At 43.4% G+C, this 23540-nt stretch overlaps 2 protein-coding genes across 2 annotated transcripts in view; one reads left to right on the top strand and one right to left on the bottom strand.

Annotated features, from left to right (window-relative positions):
• LOC137651338 (F-box only protein 32-like) overlaps positions 1-23540 on the top strand; it is a 203417-nt gene that overhangs the window by 37934 nt on the left and 141943 nt on the right. The window lies entirely within an intron of this gene.
• The window catches only part of LOC137650449 (argininosuccinate lyase-like), an 87309-nt gene that overhangs the window by 10547 nt on the left and 53222 nt on the right, over positions 1-23540 (bottom strand). The window contains exons 6-8 of the mRNA XM_068383675.1: positions 19999-20192; positions 2591-2790; positions 159-302 (exon numbers count right to left, since the gene is read on the bottom strand). Coding sequence (XP_068239776.1) covers positions 159-302; positions 2591-2790; positions 19999-20192 — 538 coding nt within the window. The remainder of the gene's footprint in view (positions 1-158; positions 303-2590; positions 2791-19998; positions 20193-23540) is intronic.

Raw genomic sequence — 23540 nt, 5'->3', positions numbered from 1 at the left:
GTAAAAATAAACATAGGTTGAACACTTATCAAAGAGCAGGTCACTTATACAATATTCAACAAGATAATCTATACTGTACTATACAGTACCTCTCAAAATAGAATAAGAAATCCTAAAATAGAGTATACTTGTATATACAAGAAAAGTATGGAAAGTACCTTTAAAGTTTGTACTGTGCCAGCCATTACTTGCAGTACACCAGCAAGAACCTTTGCAGTCTCGAACAATTTTAGCTTGTCTTCCTGCAAGTCCTTGTTGTAGGTAGAAGGGAGTCCTTTCATAACCATCAAGAAGCCACAAAGCTAACCACACAAACACATTATTAGGTTGATGAAGCAATACCCAAAGTCAAACTTTACACAAAATTCATAAGCAAAGGATTATTTAAGTTACTTGGACTGGCTATACTGCCTATCTTTAATACTGGATCCTTCAATGAGCAGCTAAATCTAGTATCATACAGAACTCAAGTCCAAATAAATACTGTATAATTGCATGTCTAATTAAAGAAGTTACAGACCAATCAGTCTAAATAGCTCTATATCTCACAAGCACCATGAATTATGGCTTAAACTTCACTCTGATGGATATTTTCATAACCCACTAAATTATTCATATACATCCAGAAATAATAGAATTTTCAAGTTAAATTTTTTTCATGCAATATCTGGATGATTTATCTACAATAAGTCCCTCCCTTTACATCTATCCTTTGTGTGCAGGGACTTAATAAGATTTAATTGGATGTTGGTGAAATGGCCAAGAACTGGGTCTGGGAAGGCCATTCAGTGTCAAGACCTAATGGAGGAGAGGGGAGAGTCTTAAAGTAGCACAATGAAGCAAAAACTAAGAGATTAGACAGGAAAGGGAAAGAGGAAAAGTAAAAAATTCAACAGTGGGTGAAGCTAAGGTACAAAGGGATGCTGCAGAGACACTAAAGTAATGTCTGCAAAAATATACCTCGTGCATTAACCCACTAAAGGAAGATACTTATTTGAGGCCTGGGCATTTCCTGACTTTCTGGTTTGTTATAATTAAGGGATTTTGACGAAGGAAAAATCTATTTCTAGGCAAGAAACCTGTGTCGCTCCGTGAAATGCTCCTTAAAGCACCATTTCAAAGGTATAAATACTGCTAAATATACCAGAAAAAAAATTTGCATGGAATGCTAGTAATATATCCACCTCGCTCACCCCTAAAGGGTGTCGGTATTAAAACTGGGGCGAGTGATACCACTACCAGAGATCCCTTTCCAATTAGACTTCTCTCTCCTCAAAATCCCCCATTAAGGCTTACCTTCACTGTTCTTTCAAGTACATGAATTATTCTTTAATGAAAACTGAAAATTTGGAAGTAATGAATATTAAGTAAGGAAATACAAAAGAGAATGAATAAAATGCAAAATGAAGAAAGAACATAAGCTAGACCTAGAGAGGAGGCCATAGAGATGCTCAAATATTACCATTAGTGTGTAATGAATGGTATGATGAGCAGTGATACCCTCTAAGGACCTTTAAGATGAAAAAACACTAAATGGAAATTTATGTTGGTTAGAATTATAAGCTCCAACCTGACACCAGTAGCATTTCAGTACCATTGTCATTAATAATTTTCTGTATAAGAGAGAGCATTACTTACAGTACAACTTTCAAGGCACACTAATCAACACTAAAAATTCTAATAAATGTCTTTATCAGGTTTAGCTGAAGGGCTTTCTGATGTTTAATTTTCATCCATTCCCCTTGGTCTTTTCAGAGTTAGCTGCGCCAATTTTAATCTATTATACATACATATACCAAGGAACCTCCCCCAATTTTGGGGGGTAGCCGACATCAAACAAATGAAACAAAAAAGGGAACCTCTCTCTGTACGTTCTTCCCAACCTGACAAGGGACTCAACCCAGTTAGGCTGGTACTGCTAGGGGTGCCACAGCCCACCCTCCCCCATTATCCACCACAGATAAAGCTTCATAATGCTGAATCCCCTACTGCTGCTACCTCCGAGGTCATCCAAAACAAATCCTTTGAGCTAGCCATGAGAAAATAAAGAAATAAGACTGGTCTTGTTAAATTCTCTTACAACACTGATGATGATGATAATTCTATATTGCTCTGCATACTTCACTCCTCTCAAGAAGCCTAACATAATGGTTCATAATGGTTTTACAAGACTAAAGGTGTTTATTACAGTGCTCTACTCAATACCCTCACTGAAATTTCCTATCTAGCTTCCTCATGCAAATTCCTCTTTTACATAAAATTTTCATTCTTAGATTCATTGCTTTCATTCCACGAGTCCCCAATAATGAAGTTCTATTGTCCTATATACTTTTTTTTTTGGCGGGGAGCTCCCAAGCAATTTCTTTACTTTTCAACATATGCAAGGTACTCGTGCACACTATTCTATCTGTTTCCTTATATCCTTTCCCCAGTGGGCTATTTTCCCTGTTGGAACCTATGGGCTTATGGCATCCTGCTTTTTCAACTAGGGTTGTAGCATAGCAAGTAACAATAATAATTAATACACACTACTGAAGAGGGTCAACAAAACTAAACTCATTCATCAGCATAATTAGCATAAACAACTCACATTTCCAGTCAGTGTTCCAGCTTTTCCTCTCACCAGTTCCAAGCTATCTGGATTCTTCTTCTGCGGCATAAGGGAACTGCCAGTTGCGTACGCGTCGTGAAGCTTAACGAACCCAAATTCGCTCGTTGAGAAGAGAATGAGATCCTCTGCTAGACGACTCAGATGCGAGCTCAGCAAACTTGCCCAGAAGAGATATTCCACTGGAGAAAAATTTGGATCAAATCACACTTTCAATAACAACATGAAATCACAACTAGTCACCTCATCGATATTTCAATACTCTAAAATTATTCCTTCATCAAAATCCATACTTAACCATGTTAGTTTTCAAGTTCTTTTCTTTTACTTTCAAGGTGAAATGCTATTTGGATTAATTTGATATTCAGTCCCCCCCCCCCAAAAAAAAGACTTTATATAATGAATAAGATGGGCATGTGGATATACAGTACTATACACTATACAAGAAGTAATCAATCACTTACTAAACCTAACACTAAAATGGTAATGAATGAATTCAACCATAAGAGTTTAAAGCAAACCAGAGCAGTACTTATATATAAAAAAAGAAAAAAAAAACGATCCTCGATAACTAATTCACAATGCAACACAACTTATTTTTCCAAGACTCATAAAGAGCCATCATCTGTAGCCTCAATGTTTGTTAATGACTGTATGACTGATGGGATGCATGAAAAATTTTGTTTTATGTTGCAAAAATGATATTTTAATTATAAAATAAATTTTTGAATATACTTACCCGGTGAATATATAGCTGCAACTCTGTTGCTCGACAGACAAAAAACTGTACAAAAAAACTCGCCAGCGATCGCTATACAGGTTGCGGGTGTGCCCATCAGTGCCAACTGTCGGCCAGATACCAAACTCCATGTAAACAAAGACTCAATTTTCTCCTCGTCCCACTGCGTCTCTATTGGGGAGGAAGGGAGGGTCATTTAATTTATATATTCACCGGGTAAGTATATTCAAAAATTTATTTTATAATTAAAATATCATTTTTAAATATTTAACTTAGCCGGTGGATATATAGCTGATTCACACCCAGGGAGGTGGGTAGAGACCAGTAAAATATGTTTACATTTTATGAGCTGAGAGTTTTTATTTCATTTTAGAAGCTATCAAAATAACAAAAACAAAATAAATAGGTACCTGGTAAGGAAGTCGACTTAAACGATTACTCTGCCTTATAAGTACGTCTTCCTTACGGAGCCTCGCGATCCTCTTAGGATGCTGATAGACCCCTAGGAGCTGAAGTATCAAGGGCTGCAACCCATACAACAGGACCTCATCAAACCCCTAATCTGGGCGCTCTCAAGAAATGACTTTGACCACCCGCCAAATCAACCAGGATGCGAAAGGCTTCTTAGCCTTCCGGACAACCCATAAAAAACAACATTAAAAACATTTCAAGAGACAGATTAAAAGGATATGAAATTAGGGAATTGTAGTGGTTGAGCCCTCACCCACTACTGCACTCGCTGCTACGAATGGTCCCAGTGTGTAGCAGTTCTCGTAAAGAGACTGGACATCCTTTAGATAAAAAGACGCGAACACTGACTTGCTTCTCCAATAGGTTGCGTCCATTATACTTCGCAGAGATCTATTTTGCTTAAAGGCCACGGAAGTTGCTACAGCTCTAACTTCGTGCGTCTTCACCTTAAGCAAAGCTCGGTCTTCCTCACTCAGATGTGAATGAGCTTCTCGTATTAACAATCTGATAAAGTATGATAAAGCATTCTTTGACATAGGCAAAGATGGTTTCTTAACTGAACACCATAAAGCTTCAGATTGGCCTCGTAAAAGTTTGGTACACTTTAAATAGAACTTAAGAGCTCTAACAGGGCATAAGACTCTTTCTAGTTCATTGCCTACGATCTCCGATAAGCTGGGAATATCGAAAGATTTAGGCCAAGGCCGAGAAGGCAGCTCATTTTTGGCTAGAACACCAAGTTGCAGCGAACAGGTGGCTTTTTCTGACGAAAATCCGATGTTCTTGCTGAAGGCATGAATCTCACTGACTCTTTTAGCCGAGGCTAAGCATACCAGGAAAAGAGTCTTAAGAGTGAGATCTTTCAGGGAGGCTGACTGTAAAGGCTCAAACCTGTCTGACATGAGGAATCTTAGCACCACGTCTAAATTCCATCCAGGGGTAGCCAAACGACGCTCCTTGGTGGTCTCAAAAGACTTAAGGAGGTCTTGAAGATCTTTATTGTTGGAAAGATCTAAGCCTCTATGCCGGAAGACCGATGCCAACATGCTTCTGTAGCCCTTGATAGTGGGAGCTGAAAGGGATCGTCCTTTTCTCAGGTATAAGAGAAAATCAGCTATTTGAGCTACAGAGGTACTGGTCGAGGATACAGAAACTGACTTGCACCAGTCTCGGAAGACTTCCCACTTCGACTGGTAGACTCTAATGGTGAACGCTCTCCTTGCTCTAGCAATCGCACTGGCTGCCTCCTTCGAAAAGCCTCTAGCTCTCGAGAGTCTTTCGATAGTCTGAAGGCAGTCAGACGAAGAGCGTGGAGGCTTTGGTGTACCTTCTTTACGTGTGGCTGACGTAGAAGGTCTACCCTTAGAGGAAGACTTCTGGGAACGTCTACTAGCCATCGAAGTACCTCGGTGAACCATTCTCTCGCGGGCCAGAGGGGAGCAACTAACGTCAACCTTGTCCCTTCGTGAGAGGCGAACTTCTGCAGTACCTTGTTGACAATCTTGAACGGTGGGAATGCATAGAGATCCAGATGTGACCAATCTAGGAGGAAGGCATCTATATGTATTGCTGCTGGGTCCGGGACTGGGGAGCAATAGATTGGAAGCCTCTTGGTCAGCGAGGTTGCAAAGAGATCTATGGTTGGTTGGCCCCAAGTGGCCCAAAGTCTCTTGCACACATCCTTGTGGAGGGTCCATTCTGTTGGAATTACTTGCCCTTTCCGACTGAGACAATCTGCTATGACATTCAAGCTGCCTTGGATGAACCTCGTTACTAGGGAGATGTCTTGACCTTTTGACCAGATGAGCAGGTCCCTTGCGATCTCGTACAACGTCAGTGAGTGGGTACCTCCTTGTTTGGAGATGTACGCCAAGGCCGTGGTGTTGTCTGAGTTTACTTCCACCACTTTGCCTCGAAGGAGAGACTTGAAGCTTTTCAAGGCCAGATGTACTGCCAACAGCTCCTTGCAGTTGATATGCATGCTCCTCTGACTTGAGTTCCACAGTCCTGAGCATTCCCGACCGTCTAGTGTCGCGCCCCAGCCCAAGTCCGATGCGTCCGAGAAGAGAACGTGGTTGGGAGTCTGAACAGCCAGGGGAAGACCCTCTCTTAGGTTGATATTGTCCTTCCACCAAGTCAGACAAGACTTTATCTTTTCGGAAATCGGGATCGAGACCGCTTCTAGCATCTTGTCCTTTTTCCAGTGAAAAGCTAGATGGTATTGAAGAGGACGGAGGTGTAGTCTTCCTAGTGACACAAATTGTTCCAGGGATGACAGCGTCCCTACCAGACTCATCCACAGCCTGACTGAGCAGCGTTCCTTCTTCAGCATGTTCTGGATGAATAACAGGGCTTGATCTATTCTGGGGGCCGACGGAAAAGCCCGAAAAGCTAGACTGTGAATCTCCATCCCTAAATACACAATAGTTTGGGATGGGACCAGTTGCGACTTTTCCAAATTGACTAGGAGTCCCAATTCCTTGGTCAGATCTAGAGTCCACTTGAGATCCTTCAGACAGCGAAGACTGGAAGAGGCTCTGAGAAGCCAGTCGTCCAAATAAAGGGAGGCTCGGATGTCCGATAAGTGGAGGAATTTGGCCACATTCCTCATCAGCCTCGTAAACACGAGAGGAGCTGTGCTTAGGCCAAAGCACAGGGCCCGAAACTGGTAGACCACATTTCCGAAAACGAATCTCAGAAAAGGTTGGGAGTCTGAGTGAATGGGGACGTGGAAGTAGGCGTCCCTTAGGTCTAGCGAGACCATCCAGTCTTCCCTTCTGACCGCTGCTAAGACTGACTTTGTGGTCTCCATGGAGAACTTCGTCTTTGTGACAAAGACATTCAGAGCACTGACGTCTAGCACCGGTCTCCACCCTCCTGTCTTCTTTGAAACTAGGAAGAGGCGGTTGTAAAATCCCGGCAATTGAAGGTCCGAGACTTTGACCACCGCTCCCTTCTCTAGCAAAAGAGACACTTCCAGTTTCAGGGCTTGTCTCTTTTCTTCCTCTCTGTACCTGGGAGAGAGATCGATGGGAGACGTTGCTAGAGGGGGTTTGCGTACAAAAGGGATTTTGTACCCCTCTCTGAGTAACTTCACAGATTGTGAATCTGCGCCTCTCCTCTCCCAGGCTTGCCAGAAGTTCTTGAGTCTGGCTCCCACTCCTGTCTGAAGTTGCGGGCAGTCAGACTCTGCCCTTAGAGGACTTGGATCCTTTCCTCTTCCCTCGCTTCCCTTCGGCACGAGCACCTCCTCTGCTGGAGGCTCTGCCACGAAAGGGCGAAATAAAGCGAGACGCTGGAGTGTCTATCCTCGGTCTAGCGGAAGGTGAAGGCAAAGGGGGAGCTTTGCGAGCTGAGGACGCAACTAGATCGTGAGTGTCCTTCTGAACTAACGAAGCAGCAATTTCCTTTACCAAGACTTCTGGAAACAGGCACTTGGAAAGGGGAGCAAAGAGAAGTTCAGATCTCTGGCATGGTGTAACTCCAGCAGACAGGAACGAGCAGAGAGACTCTTGCTTTTTCAGGACTCCGGACGTGAATGAGGCAGCTAGCTCATTGGACCCATCACGGACGGCCTTGTCCATGCAGGACATAATGAGCAAAGAAATATCTTTATCTGTCGAAGAGATTTTCCTGCTCAGGGCTCCTAAGCACCAGTCTAAAAAGTTAAAGACTTCAAAAGCCCTAAAGATCCCTTTCATAAGGTGGTCCAGGTCCGATGGTGACCAACAGATCTTCGAGCGTCTCATGGCAAGGCGGCGGGGAGAGTCTACAAGACTTGAGAAGTCGCCCTGGGCAGAGGCAGGAACTCCCAAGCCGAGAACTTCTCCCGTGGCATACCAGACGCTCGATCTAGAAGAGAGTTTAGATGGGGGAAAGGCAAATGCTGTCTTCCCTAAACTCTTCTTGGACTCTAACCAGTCTCCTATCAGCCGCAAAGCTCTCTTGGATGAGCGTGCGAGGACGAGTCTAGTAAAGGCAGGTGCGGTAGAAGGCATGCCTAATACAATGCCTAATACAAACTCTGACGGCGGAGAACGAGGAGCCACAGAAATAAACTGGTCAGGAAACAACTCTTTGAATACAGCCAAGACTTTTCTAAAGTCCAAAGATGGTTGAGTTGACTTGGGCTCGTCCAGTTCTGACTGTTGATCGTCTTGTTGTTCAGCAACATCCTCATCAGAAAGTTCCTCATCCGAAAACTGATGAGGAAACGGCAACGGAGTGGGCAACGTCTGGTTCGCTGAGTCCGGTCGCACTTGTGCATGCGTGACGGAGCCGGACGCAACGTCATGGAACTGCTGCACAGTCTGTGAACTGTCAACAACCATGGGAGCGCGAGGACGCACAGCGTCCACCCGAGACTGTCTAGACCGTCTGGGTTGAGCAGTGGAAACCACACCGGGTTGCGGAGGTTGACGCACCGCGTCAAAACAAGTCACCTCTGATGGTTGTTGAACGTACTGAACGTCAACAACCACCTCCGAGCGTCGCTTAACGTCAACGTGCGGCTGGCAACCCACACTGGATCGCATCGGTGGAGGAACCACCTCAACTGGTAGACGCGAGAAGGTTACCTCAGCGTCAACAGGACGCACAACCGATCGCTTGGAAGGTTGTTGGCCAGAAGGTACGGTAGCAACCTTCTCCGCATGAAAGTCCTGCATCAAAGACGTAAGCTTGGACTGCATGTCTTGCAGCAAAGCCCATTTAGGGTCTACGGGAGCAGGTGCGGCGACAGGCGGGGTTAGTGACTGAAGCGGTACCGCTTTGCCTCTCTTAGGCGGTGAGCAGTCATCAGATGACGGCAACGAGTCCGAACTGACCCAGTGGCTACAACCGGGACGTTGGACTTGTCCTGAAGGGACCAATTTACGCTTTAAAGGTCGTGAGACCTTGGTCCAAAGTTTCTTACGAGAAACACCTTCAGAAGACGAGGTAAAAATGGGCTCTCTCGTCTTACGTAGGTAGGGGCGATCTTGGGGAGATACGCCTGATACCATGGAGGGAACGTCTGTTCGCTGATCAAAGCCTCTCGAACCCATGCGTCGTGCGACATTGCTTCTCCCCTGGACTTGGGAGCTTGCAAGAGGTCCCGGACTAGGAGGACGACAGGCACGAACAGACGAACCCTCAAGCGCAACACTGTTCACAACACTATCACTTGGCACTTTATCACTTCCCGCGGCACTTTGGCACTTTAGCTCCTTAACATCCGCCATGAGTTGATTGCGGTCACTTGCAAGGGACTCAACTCTCTCCCCCAGGGCATGGATAGCACGCATCATGTCAGCCATCGATGGTTCCTGAGTGCTAGGAGGGGGGTTAGGAACAACCACTACAGGGGAAGGAATAGGTTGTGGGGCATGAGGAGAGGAAACATCAATAGACCTAGAAGAACTTCTCCTAATTCTATCTCTCTCTAGCCTGCGTGTGTACTTTTCAAATTCGATAAAATCGAATTCCGAAAGGCTCACGCATTCCTCACACCGATCTTCCAATTGACAGGTTTTACCCCGACAATTGGAACAAACAGTGTGAGGGTCGAGAGAAGCCTTCGGAAGACGCCTAGAACAGTCCCTAGCATTGCATTTTCTAAACTTGGGAACTTGTGAAAGGTCAGCCATTTTGAATTGGTCAAGGGAAAATTCCAAAAAACGATCTAAGTCATCAACAATGAATCCGATACAAAAAAGAGTTCAAGGATTTATTTGAAGAAAAACCCTGCACAGCGAAAGCTCAAAACCAGAATATAGTACTTCACCAAAGATGATGTGAAAATCTCCAGTTGCAACAGCGAGTAAAGTACGTCTTGTCGACACGTCGACAGAGAGAAAATTGAGTCTTTGTTTACATGGAGTTTGGTATCTGGCCGACAGTTGGCGCTGATGGGCACACCCGCAACCTGTATAGCGATCGCTGGCGAGTTTTTTAGTACAGTTTTTTGTCTGTCAAGCAACAGAGTTGCAGCTATATATTCACCGGCTAAGTTAAATATTTAAAAACTTATTTTCTCAATTTACCCTTTACATATGACAGGATTATGATCCTAATTAGTGTAATTAAGTAAAGAACGCTACTAAAAAGTACCCTACTTTCAAATGTCTAACCAAATGACATGAGGCTGCTAAAACATGAGAAATGACAGTTTGTTGCCGGAAAAGACCTTTCCAACTAGAGAATCTCTCCACCTGTCCTTCCAAGCTCTCTCATTCCTTTAATGTTTCATGAATGTTAATATTTTTTTTTTAGTACTATGTGTTCTTTCTTGAGAATCATTTTCATCATATCTCTCAACTACTGAAAATGAAATACTGTACATGGTTTTACATATATTTCTTATTTAGGCTGAGAGATTTCGCAGAAAAATACTTTTGTAATAGTTGATATATTGGTCATATGATTGCGCCAAATCTTCAATTCAATGCTTCAATGATATTCATATCATTAAATGTACATGTTTTCTGTTTACTACTTGTATAATTTTTCAATCTAGATTTGTTTTGTCTTGTCAATTTAGCAGAGGCAAGACTCAATCTAATTGAAATGCATTAATTCTACAACTTTACATAACTATCATGTTATTCCACAGCGTTCATCATAGAAGGCAAGTTTAAATGACCAACAGGGTTTCTGTACATTAAAGTTCAGGAAATGATTGGCCATACAACTTTCCTGACCTCATCAGGCCCTTGTAAACCAGCTTTGGCCATTCATAAGAAAGTTGAGTTAGTAAGACAGTTTTGGTCATTCACAAAAAAGTTGAGAAAGTAAACCAGTTTTGGCCACTCCAATAAAAGTTCAGTATTTTAACAAGAGGTCTACTTGAACTAAATCCTAATAATAATAACAACAATTATCCCAGGATGGGCATTTACCAGATAAAATGTAAAAATAGGGGCCTGTCTAGTGATGCCTGAAATATTGTACCAAATTAAGCAAGCTTATGTCAGTAAGAAAATGAAACTCGAGAACAGGCATCACAAACCTCAAAGGGGGTACTGCTTACATTATGCATTGCAGTAGAATACTGTTGACAGTGCTAAAGGTTTTTATTTCTTCAGCTGTGCTGCGTTGGTTTCTAACTTATGCTTTAAATTACTTTACTTCCAAAACACAGATGATAATAGAGATGTAAGAGTAATTGGCATATCAATGATAGTATAGCAATAAAAGTTCCACGACCCTCTTTCAACCAAGCCAAACACACAGGGTTCACACAACCTGAGAAACCAAATTAAACCATAGCAGTGGTTTTATTCCACTTTGTCAGAATAAAATCAATGGCATTTAAATTCAAAATTACCTGCAAGAGAGGTAAACTTTAAAATTTTGTCCTGCAGATAGCTAATCTAAGCTACCAGGGGACTGGACCAGGTACGTAGTTCTTTGTTGGATATTAAGCTTCCATGTAGAAGCTGTGGTGGTTTTAGGTTGAAAGAAATTCAGATGAAGTATATCAATTAATTTCACCACTCTGGGTCAAGATAGTTCCTTGCACAGCCTAATTTACAAGATATTTAGATATAAATGAAATATGAGCTATGTTGGAGTAGCCTTGCTCGCGTAAAATACCAGTCATTCTATACACATTTGACATAACCATCATGATTCACTTGATCATAATGAGTCAGATGGACTTGAGATGCACAAACCCACAAGAGATTATCTTCCACCCACCTTAAAAAGTAAAGTCTTTTCATGGAAGTAGTGTGCATACACAGTGATTCAGATACCAGTCCATTACAAAGGTGTGAATAATGTTATTTTCATTAGTAAAATAAATTTTTGAATATACTTACCCGATAATCATGTAGCTGTCAACTCCGTTGCCCGACAGAATTCTACGGACGGGATACGCCAGCGATCGCTATACAAGAGGGGGGTGTACTCACCAGCGCCATCTGTGGCCAGGTACTGCAGTACTTCTTGTCAACACCACCTCAATTTTTCCTCGGTCCACTGGTTCTCTATGGGGAGGAAGGGTGGGTCAATTAAATCATGATTATCGGGTAAGTATATTCAAAAATTTATTTTACTAATGAAAATAACATTTTTCAATATTAATCTTACCCGATAATCATGTAGCTGATTCACACCCAGGGGGGTGGGTGAAAACCAGTGTACATGTTAATCAAGAAGCTAAGTATCCCGTATTTCATATTATCAGTTATTCAAAATAACAAATGAAATTATAAGTACCTGGTAAGGAAGTCGACTTGAACCATTACTCTGCCTTTAATAAGTACGTCTTCCTTACTGAGCGCAGCGGTCCTCTTAGGAGGCTGAATAACTCTAAGGTGCTGAAGTATAAAGGGCTGCAACCCATACTAAAGGACCTCAACACAACCTCTAACCTAGGCGCTTCTCAAGAAAGAATTGACCACCCGCCAAATCAACAAGGATGCGGAAGGCTTCTTAGCCTACCGTAACAACCCAAAAACAACAATAAAAGCATTCAAGAGAAAGGTTAAAAAAAAGGTTATGGGATTAAGGGAATGTAGTGGTTGAGCCCTCACCTACTACTGCACTCGCTGCTACGAATGGTCCCAGGGTGTAGCAGTTCTCGTAAAGAGACTGGACATCTTTGAGATAGAATGATGCAAACACTGACTTGCTCCTCCAATAGGTTGCATCCATAATACTCTGCAGAGAACGGTTCTGTTTGAAGGCCATTGAAGTAGCCACAGCTCTCACTTCGTGTGTCCTTACCTTCAACAAAGCAAGGTCTTCATCCTTCATGTGAGAATGAGCTTCTCTAATCAGAAGCCTTATGTAATAAGAAACTGCGTTCTTGGACATAGGCATCGAAGGTTTCTTAATGGCACACCATAAGGCCTCTGATTGCCCTCGTATAGGCTTTGACCTTTTAAGATAGTACTTTAGAGCTCTGACAGGGCAAAGAACTCTCTCTAGTTCGTTACCCACCATGTTGGAAAGGCTAGGAATTTCGAACGATCTAGGCCAAGGACGTGAAGGAAGTTCATTTTTTGCCAAAAAACCGAGCTGTAAGGAACATGTAGCTGTTTCAGATGTGAATCCTATGTTCCTGCTGAAGGCGTGAACCTCACTAACTCTTTTGGCTGTTGCAAGGCAGACGAGGAAAAGAGTTTTGAGAGTAAGGTCTTTGAAAGAGGCTGACTGGAGAGGTTCAAATCTAGGTGACATAAGGAACCTTAAGACTACGTCTAGATTCCAGCCTGGAGTGGACAAGCGACGTTCTTTAGAGGTCTCGAAAGACCTAAGGATGTCCTGTAGATCTTTGTTGGAGGAAAGATCCAAGCCTCTGTGGCGGAAAACTGCTGCCAACATACTTCTGTACCCTTTGATCGTAGGAGCCGAAAGAGATCTAACATTCCTAAGATGTAACAGGAAGTCAGCAACTTGGGTTACAGTGGTACTGGTAGAGGAAACTGCATTGGCTCTGCACCAGCTTCGGAAGACTTCCCACTTGGATTGATAGACTCTGCGAGTGGATATCCTCCTTGCTCTGGCAATCGCTCTGGCTGCCTCCTTCGAAAAGCCTCTAGCTCTAGAGAGTCTTTCGATAGTCTGAAGGCAGTCAGACGAAGAGCGTGGAGGCTTGGGTGTACCTTCTTTACGTGAGGTTGACGTAGAAGGTCCACTCTTAGAGGGAGAGTCCTGGGAACGTCGACCAGCCATTGGAGTACCTCTGTGAACCATTCTCTTGCAGGCCAAAGGGGAGCAACCAACGTCAGCCGTGTCCCTTCGTGAGAGACGAACTTCTGAATAACTCTGTTGATGATCTTGAACGGCGGGAATGCATACAGATCGAGGTGGGACCAATCCAGCAGAAAAGCATCCACGTGAACTGCTGCCGGGTCTGGGATCGGGGAACAGTACAATGGGAGCCTCTTGGTCATCGAGGTAGCGAACAGATCTATCGTTGGCTGACCCCACAAGGCCCAAAGCCTGTTGCACACGTTCTTGTGAAGGGTCCATTCTGTGGGGATGACTTGACCCTTCCTGCTGAGGCGATCTGCCGAGACATTCATATTGCCCTGAATGAATCTCGTTACCAGCATGAGGTTTCGACTTCTTGACCAAATGAGGAGGTCCCTTGCTATCTCGCACAGCTTCCTCGAATGAGTCCCTCCCTGCTTGGAGATGTACGCCAAGGGTGTGGTGTTGTCGGAGTTCACCTCCACCACCTTGTTTAGCAGGAGGGACTTGAAGTTCATTAAGGCCAGATGTACTGCCAACAACTCCTTGCAATTGATGTGAAGCGTTTCCTGTTCCTTGTTCCATGTTCCCGAGCATTCCTGTCCGTCCAAGGTCGCGCCCCAGCCCGAGTCTGATGCGTCCGAGTAGAGATGAAGATCGGGGGTCTGAACATCTAAAGAGAGACCCTCCTTGAGAAGGATGTTGCTCTTCCACCACATTAGAGTAGTCTTCATCTCTTTGGTAACAGGAATAGAGACCGCCTCGAGCATCATATCCTTGTCCCAGTGAGCTGCTAGATGGTACTGAAGGGGGCGGAGGTGGAGTCTCCCTAACTCGGTGAACAGGGCTAACGATGACAGGGTCCCTGTTAGACTCATCCACTGTCTCACCGAGCATCTGTTCTTCTTCAGCATGCTCAGGATGCACTCTAGGGCTTGGTTGATTCTTGGGGCCGACGGAAAAGCCCGAAAAGCTTGACTCTGAATCTCCATTCCCAGGTAAACGATGGTTTGGGAAGGAATAAGCTGGGACTTCTCTAAATTGACCAATAGACCCAGTTCCTTGGTCAAGTCCAAAGTCCATCTGAGACTCTCCAGACAGCGACGACTTGTGGGGGCTCTTAAAAGCCAGTCGTCTAAATAAAGGGAGGCTCTGATGTCCGCCAAGTGAAGGAATTTCGCAATATTCCTCATCAGTCGCGTAAACATCAGAGGTGCCGTGCTTAGGCCAAAACACAGGGCTTGGAATTGGTACACAACCTCTCCAAAGACGAATCTCAGAAAAGGTTGGGAGTCTGGATGGATGGGAACGTGAAAGTAGGCGTCTTTCAGATCCAACGATACCATCCAGTCCTCCTGCCTGACCGCTGCTAGGACCGACTTCGTCGTCTCCATAGTGAACGTCTGCTTGGTGACATAAGCATTGAGCGCACTGACGTCCAGCACCGGTCTCCAACCTCCTGTCTTCTTGGCCACCAGGAAGAGACGGTTGTAAAAGCCCGGGGATTGATAATCCCGGACTATCACCACTGCCTCCTTCTGTAACAGGAGCGACACCTCTTGATGTAACGCTAGCCTCTTGTCCTTTTCCTTGTAGTTGGGAGAGAGGTTGATGGGAGAAGTGGTCAGAGGGGGATTGCGGCAGAACGGAATCCTGTAACCCTCCCTTAGCCACTTGACAGACTGGGCGTCTGCACCTCTTCTTTCCCAGGCTTGCCAGAAGGTCTTGAGTCTGGCTCCTACAGCTGTCTGGAGAGGAGGAGAGTCAATGCTTGCTTTTCGTGGACTTGGCACCTTTCTTGGACCTGCCCCTGTGACCGTCTGGGCGGGTACTTCCTCGGCTGGGGGCTCTGCCACGAAAGGGCGGAATAAATCTGGTAGCAGGTGTATCAGCCACTGGGGTGCGGTAAGTTCTCGGAACTGAAGGTACAACCTTAGCCTTACGTGCTGAAGAGGCTACGAGGTCATGCGTATCCTTCTGTATAAGAGCCGCAGCCATCTCTTTGATTAGATCCTCAGGAAACAGGAACTTAGAGAGTGGAGCAAATAGTAACTGTGACCTTTGGCAAGAGGTGATACCAGTAGAAAGGAAGGAGCAAAGTTGTTCCCTTTTCTTGAGGACTCCCGATACAAAAATAGAAGCAAGTTCGCCAGAACCATCGCGAATTGCTTTGTCCATACAGGACATGATCAGCATGGCCGAGTCTTTGTCAGAAGGGGCAGTCTTCTTGCTCAAGGCCCCCAGGCACCAGTCGAGGAAATTAAAAATTTCAAAGGCGCGAAAGACTCCCTTCAAGAAGTGGTCCAGATCAGAAAAGGTCCAGCAGACCTTAGAGCGTCTCATAGCCGACCTTCGGGGAGAGTCAACCAAACTTGAGAAGTCAGCCTGGGCAGAGGCAGGGATCCCCAAGCCTGGTTCCTCTCCCGTGGCATACCAGACGCCCGACTTAGAAGTCAGCTTAGGAGGAGGAAACATAAAAGACGTCCTTCCCAGTTGCTGCTTGGACTGCAACCAATCCCCTAAAATTCTCAAAGCTCTCTTTGATGATCTAGCGAAGACAAGCTTAGTGTAGGCAGACTTAATAGGTTGCATGCCTAGAGAAAACTCGGATGGAGGAGAACGAGGGGTAGCAGAAACAAAGTGTTCAGGGTATAACTCTCTGAACAGAGTCAGGACCTTGCGAAAGTCAATGGAGGGTGGCAACGACTTGGGTTCCTCCACATCAGAAGAAGGATCCTCCAGGTGAGCAGCTTCATCCTCAGAAACCTCATCACCTGAGGGTTGAGAAGCGAGAGGTAACGATAAAGCGGTATGCTGAATGGCTGAATCTTGAAGAACGGGTGCATGCGCACTTGCGGATTCATCATCAAGTCTCTGCTGAAGAGGATGAGGGCTGGTAATGACAAAGTCATGAGGCTGGGCTGAAGGAGGTTCTGCGGGAGTCTGAGGCGCAAGCGTGGTGAGAAGCGAATGCTGTAAGGGATGAGGCTCATGCTGCATAGTCTGCGGTTCATGTTGAATGGGAAGAGGCTCATGCTGCGAAGAATGCGGTTGCTGCATGCGTTGAGGTGGCTGCCTCATAGCATGAGGTTCCTGCCTCAAGAGTTGCGCCTGCCTCAAGGGTTGAGGAGGTGGCTGCGCAGAGAGAGGCTCTTGCCTCAAGAGTTGAGGTGCTTGCCTCGAGAGTTGAGGTTCTCGCCTCAAGAGTTGAGGTTCTTGCCTCAAGAGTGGAGGTGGCTGCCGCAAGAGTTGAGGTTGCTGCCTCAAGGATGGTGGAGGTTGCCGCAACGCAAGAGGTTGCTGCCTCGAGGATGGAGGAGGTTGTCGCAACGCATGAGGCTCCTGCCTCAAGGGTAGAGGAGGTTGCTGCAAAGCATAAGGCTCCTGCCTCAAGTGTTGAGGAGGTTGCCGCATAGCAAGAGGCTCCTGCCTCAAGGAAAGTGGAGGTTGCTGCACAGCGCTGGTATCTGGCAACTCCCAATGCGGCAGCTCACGCATGGAGGTAGCTTGAGGAACCTCAACATCATACGTCTGGCAGGGTGGACTGCGCAGAGGTGGAGGAGCGCTCGCAGGAGGAGGTGTGTTAACCTTCTCTGCCTGAAACTCCTGCATCAACACCGCAAGCTGCGACTGCATAGTCTGCAGCATAGCCAACTTAGGATCAACAGAAGTTGGGGCAGAGGTCTGTTGAGGCATCGCTTTACCTCTCTTAGGAGGCGTGCAGCCATCAGATGACTGCGGCGAGTCCGAACTAGCCCAGTGGCTACACCTGGGCTGTTGGACTCGCTCGGTCTGGACCTTACGCTTAAGAGGCCTTGAGACCTGGGTCCAGCGTTTCCTCCCGGAAACTTCTTCTGCAGACGAGGAAATTAAGGGCTCAATCGTCTGAGAGTGGAAGTGACGATCTCTATAAGATACGCCCGCAACCACTGAGGATACTACTGTGCGCCGATCAAGGCCTGCCGAACCCTTTTGCCCTTCGACATTGCTTCTCCCCTGGGCTTGGGAGCTTGCAAGAGGTCCCGGACTGGGAGGACGACTGGCACGCACAGAAGTATCCTCATGCGCAACACTGACACTGACACTAGGCACAGCACTGGCACTACCACTTCCCACTGCACTTTTCACTTTAAGTTCCTTGACATCTGCCAAGAGAAACTTGTGGTCACTCACTACAGACTCCACCTTATCACCTAAAGCCTGAATGGCACGTAACACATCCGACATATCAGGCTGAGCACTAATAATAGGTTCGGGGGTCGCCACTACAGGGGAAGGAAAAGGTTGAGGATCATGGGGGGAGGAATAAACCAAAGAGCGAGAACTCCTAACTCTCTCCCTCTCTAACTTAGCCGTATACTTGAGGAATTCATTAAAATCGAATTCCGAAAGCCCGGCACATTCCTCACATCGATCTTCCAACTGACAGGATTTTCCCCTACAGTCGGAACAAACGGTGTGAGGATCAACCGAGGCCTTCGGAAGACGCCTATTACAAGTCCTAACACTACATCGTCTTTGTCTAGGAGCTTGAGAATGGTCGGACATCTTGAATCAGAGAACAGTCAAGGGGGGTTCCAAATTAAAGCAAAGATCGTTATACCGTTAATCAAAATCAATCCAAAAGCTATCTAAGCTAAGGGAAAAGCTTCCTGTATAGCGAAGGCTAAAATTTCAGAGCAATACTTCACCAAAACCGTGAACAAAGACTCCAAAATCAACAGCGTATCCATGTAGGTCTTGCCGGCGGCACGACAGAGGAAAAATTGAGGTGGTGTTGACAAGAAGTACTGCAGTACCTGGCCACAGATGGCGCTGGTGAGTACACCCCCCTCTTGTATAGCGATCGCTGGCGTATCCCGTCCGTAGAATTCTGTCGGGCAACGGAGTTGACAGCTACATGATTATCGGGTAAGATTAATATTGAAAAATGGAGGTTATTGATAAAGGAACAAGACAACTCCAATGAAAATATCAATGGAATCATCTAGCAGACTTAAGCAGGAGATTTCATAGATTATAATAGAAAAGATGTTGCAGATGATCATACTGACTATCACGATACCATCAGCACAGAATCGAACAGCAGAAGATGTCAACAGTGGAATGATATAGAAACCTTGTTAGCATTACTCATTCAATGGCAAACAAGAAATATAAAAATCAAATCAATATATGTTATGACTATAGAAAGGAAAAAAGTCAAAGTTTACTCAACAGTTGCAGCTTGCAAAAAAAGGGCAAAAGTGCCTAGAAAAATCAGGCCTTGAGCATGGGAATTATAGGAAACAATAACGTCAGTGGGGAAACTTTCTTTGGACAAACATTTAGCACCTTTATTAATTTCAAGGACTTTTTAAAGGTATCAGGGCTCATGGAAAGAGGTTTGTCTGAGGGAGTAATCATAGTTCTGGTTCTCAATCCTAACATACCATGTAATAATTTTATCATAGGGTAGTTTCAGTCATACTTTTTATTTAAAATAAGAGCTGAATATTATTGATAATATGTTAAAGAAAACTACAAAGTAACATGACTGAATCCTTAGAAGGCTCCGACTGAATACTCATAAAGCTCCCCTGGGGGAATTATTCTTAAATGTAAACTGAAAATGGAATAAATTGGGGGAGATGAAGGGTGAGAAGCCAAAGGAAAAACATAGAAACCAATTAAGCTTGATGTTGAAAGGACACTACATTACCACGAGTGCTTATGCCATGTAAAAAAAAAATAGTACCCTATTTAGAAGCACATAATGGAACTACTGTACAAGTGGACTGTCTAGACTTGAGATAATCTTGAGGATGGGAAAATAACATAATCCTACCCATAACGGGACAAGATGTTTGTGAATATCATAACCTTGGATTATGCCTTTCCTAAATTCTCCTTTCTGAGTATCATTGTTCATAAACTTTATGTACCATCCATTTCAAAAAAAGAAAATAAAAAAACTTTAGTAAAATAAAATCTCTTCAGGCTTTTAAAATTCAAAAATTATTCATAGCACATAAGTTAGTTGCTCTCTTAGACCCACAGCACTGTCTGAAGTATTAATTTCCGTGCACATGCAGTTATCAAGTTTCAATACAAATACTAATAATTTAATACCTACAAAACACCAACATCAACTTAACCCTTTTACCCCCAGGCTATTTGGAAATTTCCAACCCTTAACCCCCAGGGGGGTTATTTTTTTCCCCAGTACATTTTGCAGTATATTTTTTTTAAATTGCTCTAATAGCCTTAATTTTTTTTCATAGAGAGGTCAGGTTGGTCTCATTCTCTTGGAAAACGCCTGAATTTTCTAAAAAAAAAATTATCAAAATTTGAAAAAAAAAATTTTATAGCATTTTTTTGCAAGGACGTAACGGTACGTCCATGGGGGTAAAGGGATGGCTTTTGTGAAACGTACCAGTACGTCCTTTGGGGGTAAAAGGGTTAAAATAAACTTACAGTAGAAGCTTAAATAAAAAAAAAAGTTTAATAAACATACCCACAAAGTCTCTATCACTCACAGCCTGCATGCTATTCTCAGTAGCCTCATCAAACCCAAGATCTTCAGCAAGACTTTGTCTGTCAATATTGAATGGATTACCAGCAATTGCTCCAGACCCTAAGGGACAAACATTAACCCTTCGGTACATGCCTGTAAGTCGTTCCAAGTCATGCACAGCTGGCCACACGTGGCTGAAGGTAAAACAAACTTAAATGAGTACCAATACAAAAGTTGAATCAACTAATTACTGAATTAAATAAAAGCAGGCTTACTTAATTACTGCAAATAACAATACATTAAATATAGTGCCACATGCTATTTACAATCAAACAAGACAAAATCTCATGCAACCTGTTTTGATAAAATAAAATGTCATTACTATGGTTTCCCCATTTCTCATGTTGCATGCCCTGACTTACAACGATGTAACGGCAGAATACTCAAACAGCCACAGCTACTGAGCAAAATGTGAGAAGGAATAGGCTACGAGTGATCACATCAAGCCTGACTCTTTCTCTTGCTCAATAGTAAACACTTTAAAATCTTTTACCATAACAAACATTTCTAGCACAAAACTTAAACCAACGATTCAACTTTTAATGTCTGTGAAGCCTTGATAGGCAGAAAAAAAAGTCACTCTACCAAGGATAGTGGTGAGAATACTGTACGGCATATGTCGTCAATATAATAAGACAGAAAAAATAAAGCTTTTTTTTCATAAACAGATGTTTTCACAACTTTATAAGGCTTCCTAGAGCTATTGGCTATTGAAAGATCTACCCCTGAGCAATTGCAAGGTACCGTATACAGTATGGAGAAAGCTGATGGTAGGGTATCAATAAAACTACAACGATAAATTTAATTTTCTTAATTTTCATTCTGCCTACCTAACTTTACCTTTTTCTTGATATGACGCCTTTTAATTAGAGTAAAACTATGAAATACGAGTGCAATGAACAAGAAGGACTGCAACTTTTACTTTGACACTGCTGATGCTTGTATCAGTCCTTGATCATTTCCTGTCTCATCATCTGACGAAACAATAATTTGCAACTACAAGTCACTCAATGGTAGATCTTTCTTTGTGATTTTAATAATGTAAGGAAAACCTACAATGTACTTGCTAAACAATCAAGGGAAAATATAAAAAAATAGGACTAAACAAATGAATCTCTAATTCTGAATAACTTTTTCTCAAGTCATCCTACAATATTATACAAGACCTAATAAAATCATTCCCCTCTGATGGTCCAGCACTTTGCTGCAGTAGAGGGGCTTGAGTGTCTCAATAATGGGCTGGGCAATGGCGGTGGGGTAGTTTATCCACCCTGTCAGGCTCAACCATACCGCTAAGGCCAGTTCTGAGAGACCAGACCAAGACTGGAACCCCCTATAGGCCTTCTCCTTTATTAAAGATAGGCAAAGGCTAGGAGAAGGAAAACTCCAAAATCAAACCAAACAAGACCCCAACGGCAGAGCTTCCCAGCGCCGGCGGAAGAGGGCAATGCCTGTCGGGCAGGCAACAAGGCGGGCCTTGACATAACAAGAACCCGGCAGCCCGATGCAACCAACATCAGAGAAGCCGCCTGTCTCATATGTCTTGAGCCGCGGTGAAAACGGTGTGGGCCAAGTGTGTGTGCGTGGCCGTTGCAAAGCCACGACCACCCAAAACAATACACCCAGCTACTGGCATTCTGTCGTTTCCTCCACCCCTCTTCATCTCTTTCTCAGATAGGAGGCTGATGGCTAACGACAGAACCCAATACTCGGACACGAGTGGGCGCCGACGACGACGAATAAAATCATTAGAATCAGAACAATTTTACTAGTTAAAAAAAAAAAAAAAACCTGTGAAAAATAAACTTTCTAATATTTCATCTTTAATTTACTTATCCATATCATCTGTATTATCATAAAAAACTTCATTATTGTTGTTATATCAAACCATGCAGATCGTGTCAAAATATATCTATAATAAAGACCAACCAAAATTGCTCTCTCTATAAAGAGAAAAGATGTGAATCAACTATCTCTCTCACTCTTTATTTCTATGAACCATCCTTAATGTTCACATTGCTTTGTCTTCTAAGCAGACTCAAAAGCGACAATACCCGAAAAGAAAAATTCCCCTTCAATAGGCCACGCCTCACGCACACCAAGGCAAAATCTGGTGACTAATTGGAACTCAAAAGGAAATCTTGGCCCTACCTACTCTAATCAGTCTCTGATATCACTTGAATTGGCAATGTTTATTCTCTATTAGTCACTTCAGGCATTTCCAGAAAATTTTAAACTATTTTTTTTTTTTTTTTATTCAAGCAAAGTAATATATCCTTAGTCAAATGTTGATTTTAGAGTTAGAGTAACCAAAATCTGAAGTTGAATATTAGATGTTTACGTACACAATCATTATTCTTACGAAACTACTGTAGTGATATTCACATTGCTTCTACTTGAAGCTGTGTCGATGTCTACTCCAAAATAAAAATTCCCCATTCTCTCCCCCATGCAAAAAGCCTTCCCATTTGGGACTAACGACAATTCCTACTTTTGCCTGAATAACACTGAACAGCTCTTAATGCCAAATGAATCTATCTTCTTTTGTAATACTCTCCTTCATTTCTAAACATGGGACATGAAAAATTTGTGGCAAGCCTCTAGCCTTACAGTCATTCTTTCCTCTGAAAGAATGTAGGAGAGATAAAATCATCTTATGCTCCCCAAATTCAACCTCAGTAAATAGTGCTTGCATTTCACTTATGGCTTTAGCAGGAGCCAGTGCCAAAAGAAAAAGCGTTTTAGCCGTGAGGTAAAAAGGCAAGAGCTTTTCTAACAGTTTAAATTTTGAACCTTTTAATACTGTAAAACAACATCTAAATTTCATAAAACAGACCTGCCTGTTGGAGGTCTTTCAATACTAAAAGCCCTAAATACATCTGCTATAATTCCTGAAACTGATAGAAACTAATCTCAGATGATTGAGTACCAAATTACAGTATTCATGAATCTATATACCTAAACAACTACAATAGCAAATTTATTTTCATATGGAATTAACATTAAATACTTGAAGTTATCTAACCTAGTTCTAGTCACTGATACCTTCCAAGATTTCCACCAATCAAAATAGACATTCTATTGCTTTGGATGAGGAGTATTGGTAGAATTCTTTTTACAACCCATCATAGACAATCTATAGGACTGCAAAAATCCTTTGCTTCTGAGGATATGGTGGAAGGTCTGCATGCAGTTACATGTAGCATGGAAGAGTTTGGGAAAATCACCTTTGAAATTGGTTGTCTGAGCAGATTGGTTGTGAAAAACTCGGAATCTACGACAACGGGACCCATAGATCTGTGAATCCTTCCCTTTTGTAGAAATCCTGAACTTGATCATCTGTTGAATCATAGCAAATGATGGAAATGCATAAAGGTTCAAATTTGACTAGTCTTGTAACAAGGTATCTATCTTCCATGTTCAGGGATCCAAAACAGGTGAACCAAATGCCTATATCTTTTTGTTCAGTGATGTCGCAAACT

This window comes from Palaemon carinicauda, chromosome 12 (assembly GCF_036898095.1).
Source record: "Palaemon carinicauda isolate YSFRI2023 chromosome 12, ASM3689809v2, whole genome shotgun sequence".
Taxonomy (NCBI): domain Eukaryota; kingdom Metazoa; phylum Arthropoda; class Malacostraca; order Decapoda; family Palaemonidae; genus Palaemon; species Palaemon carinicauda.
This window is presented reverse-complemented; position numbering and strand designations above follow the sequence as displayed.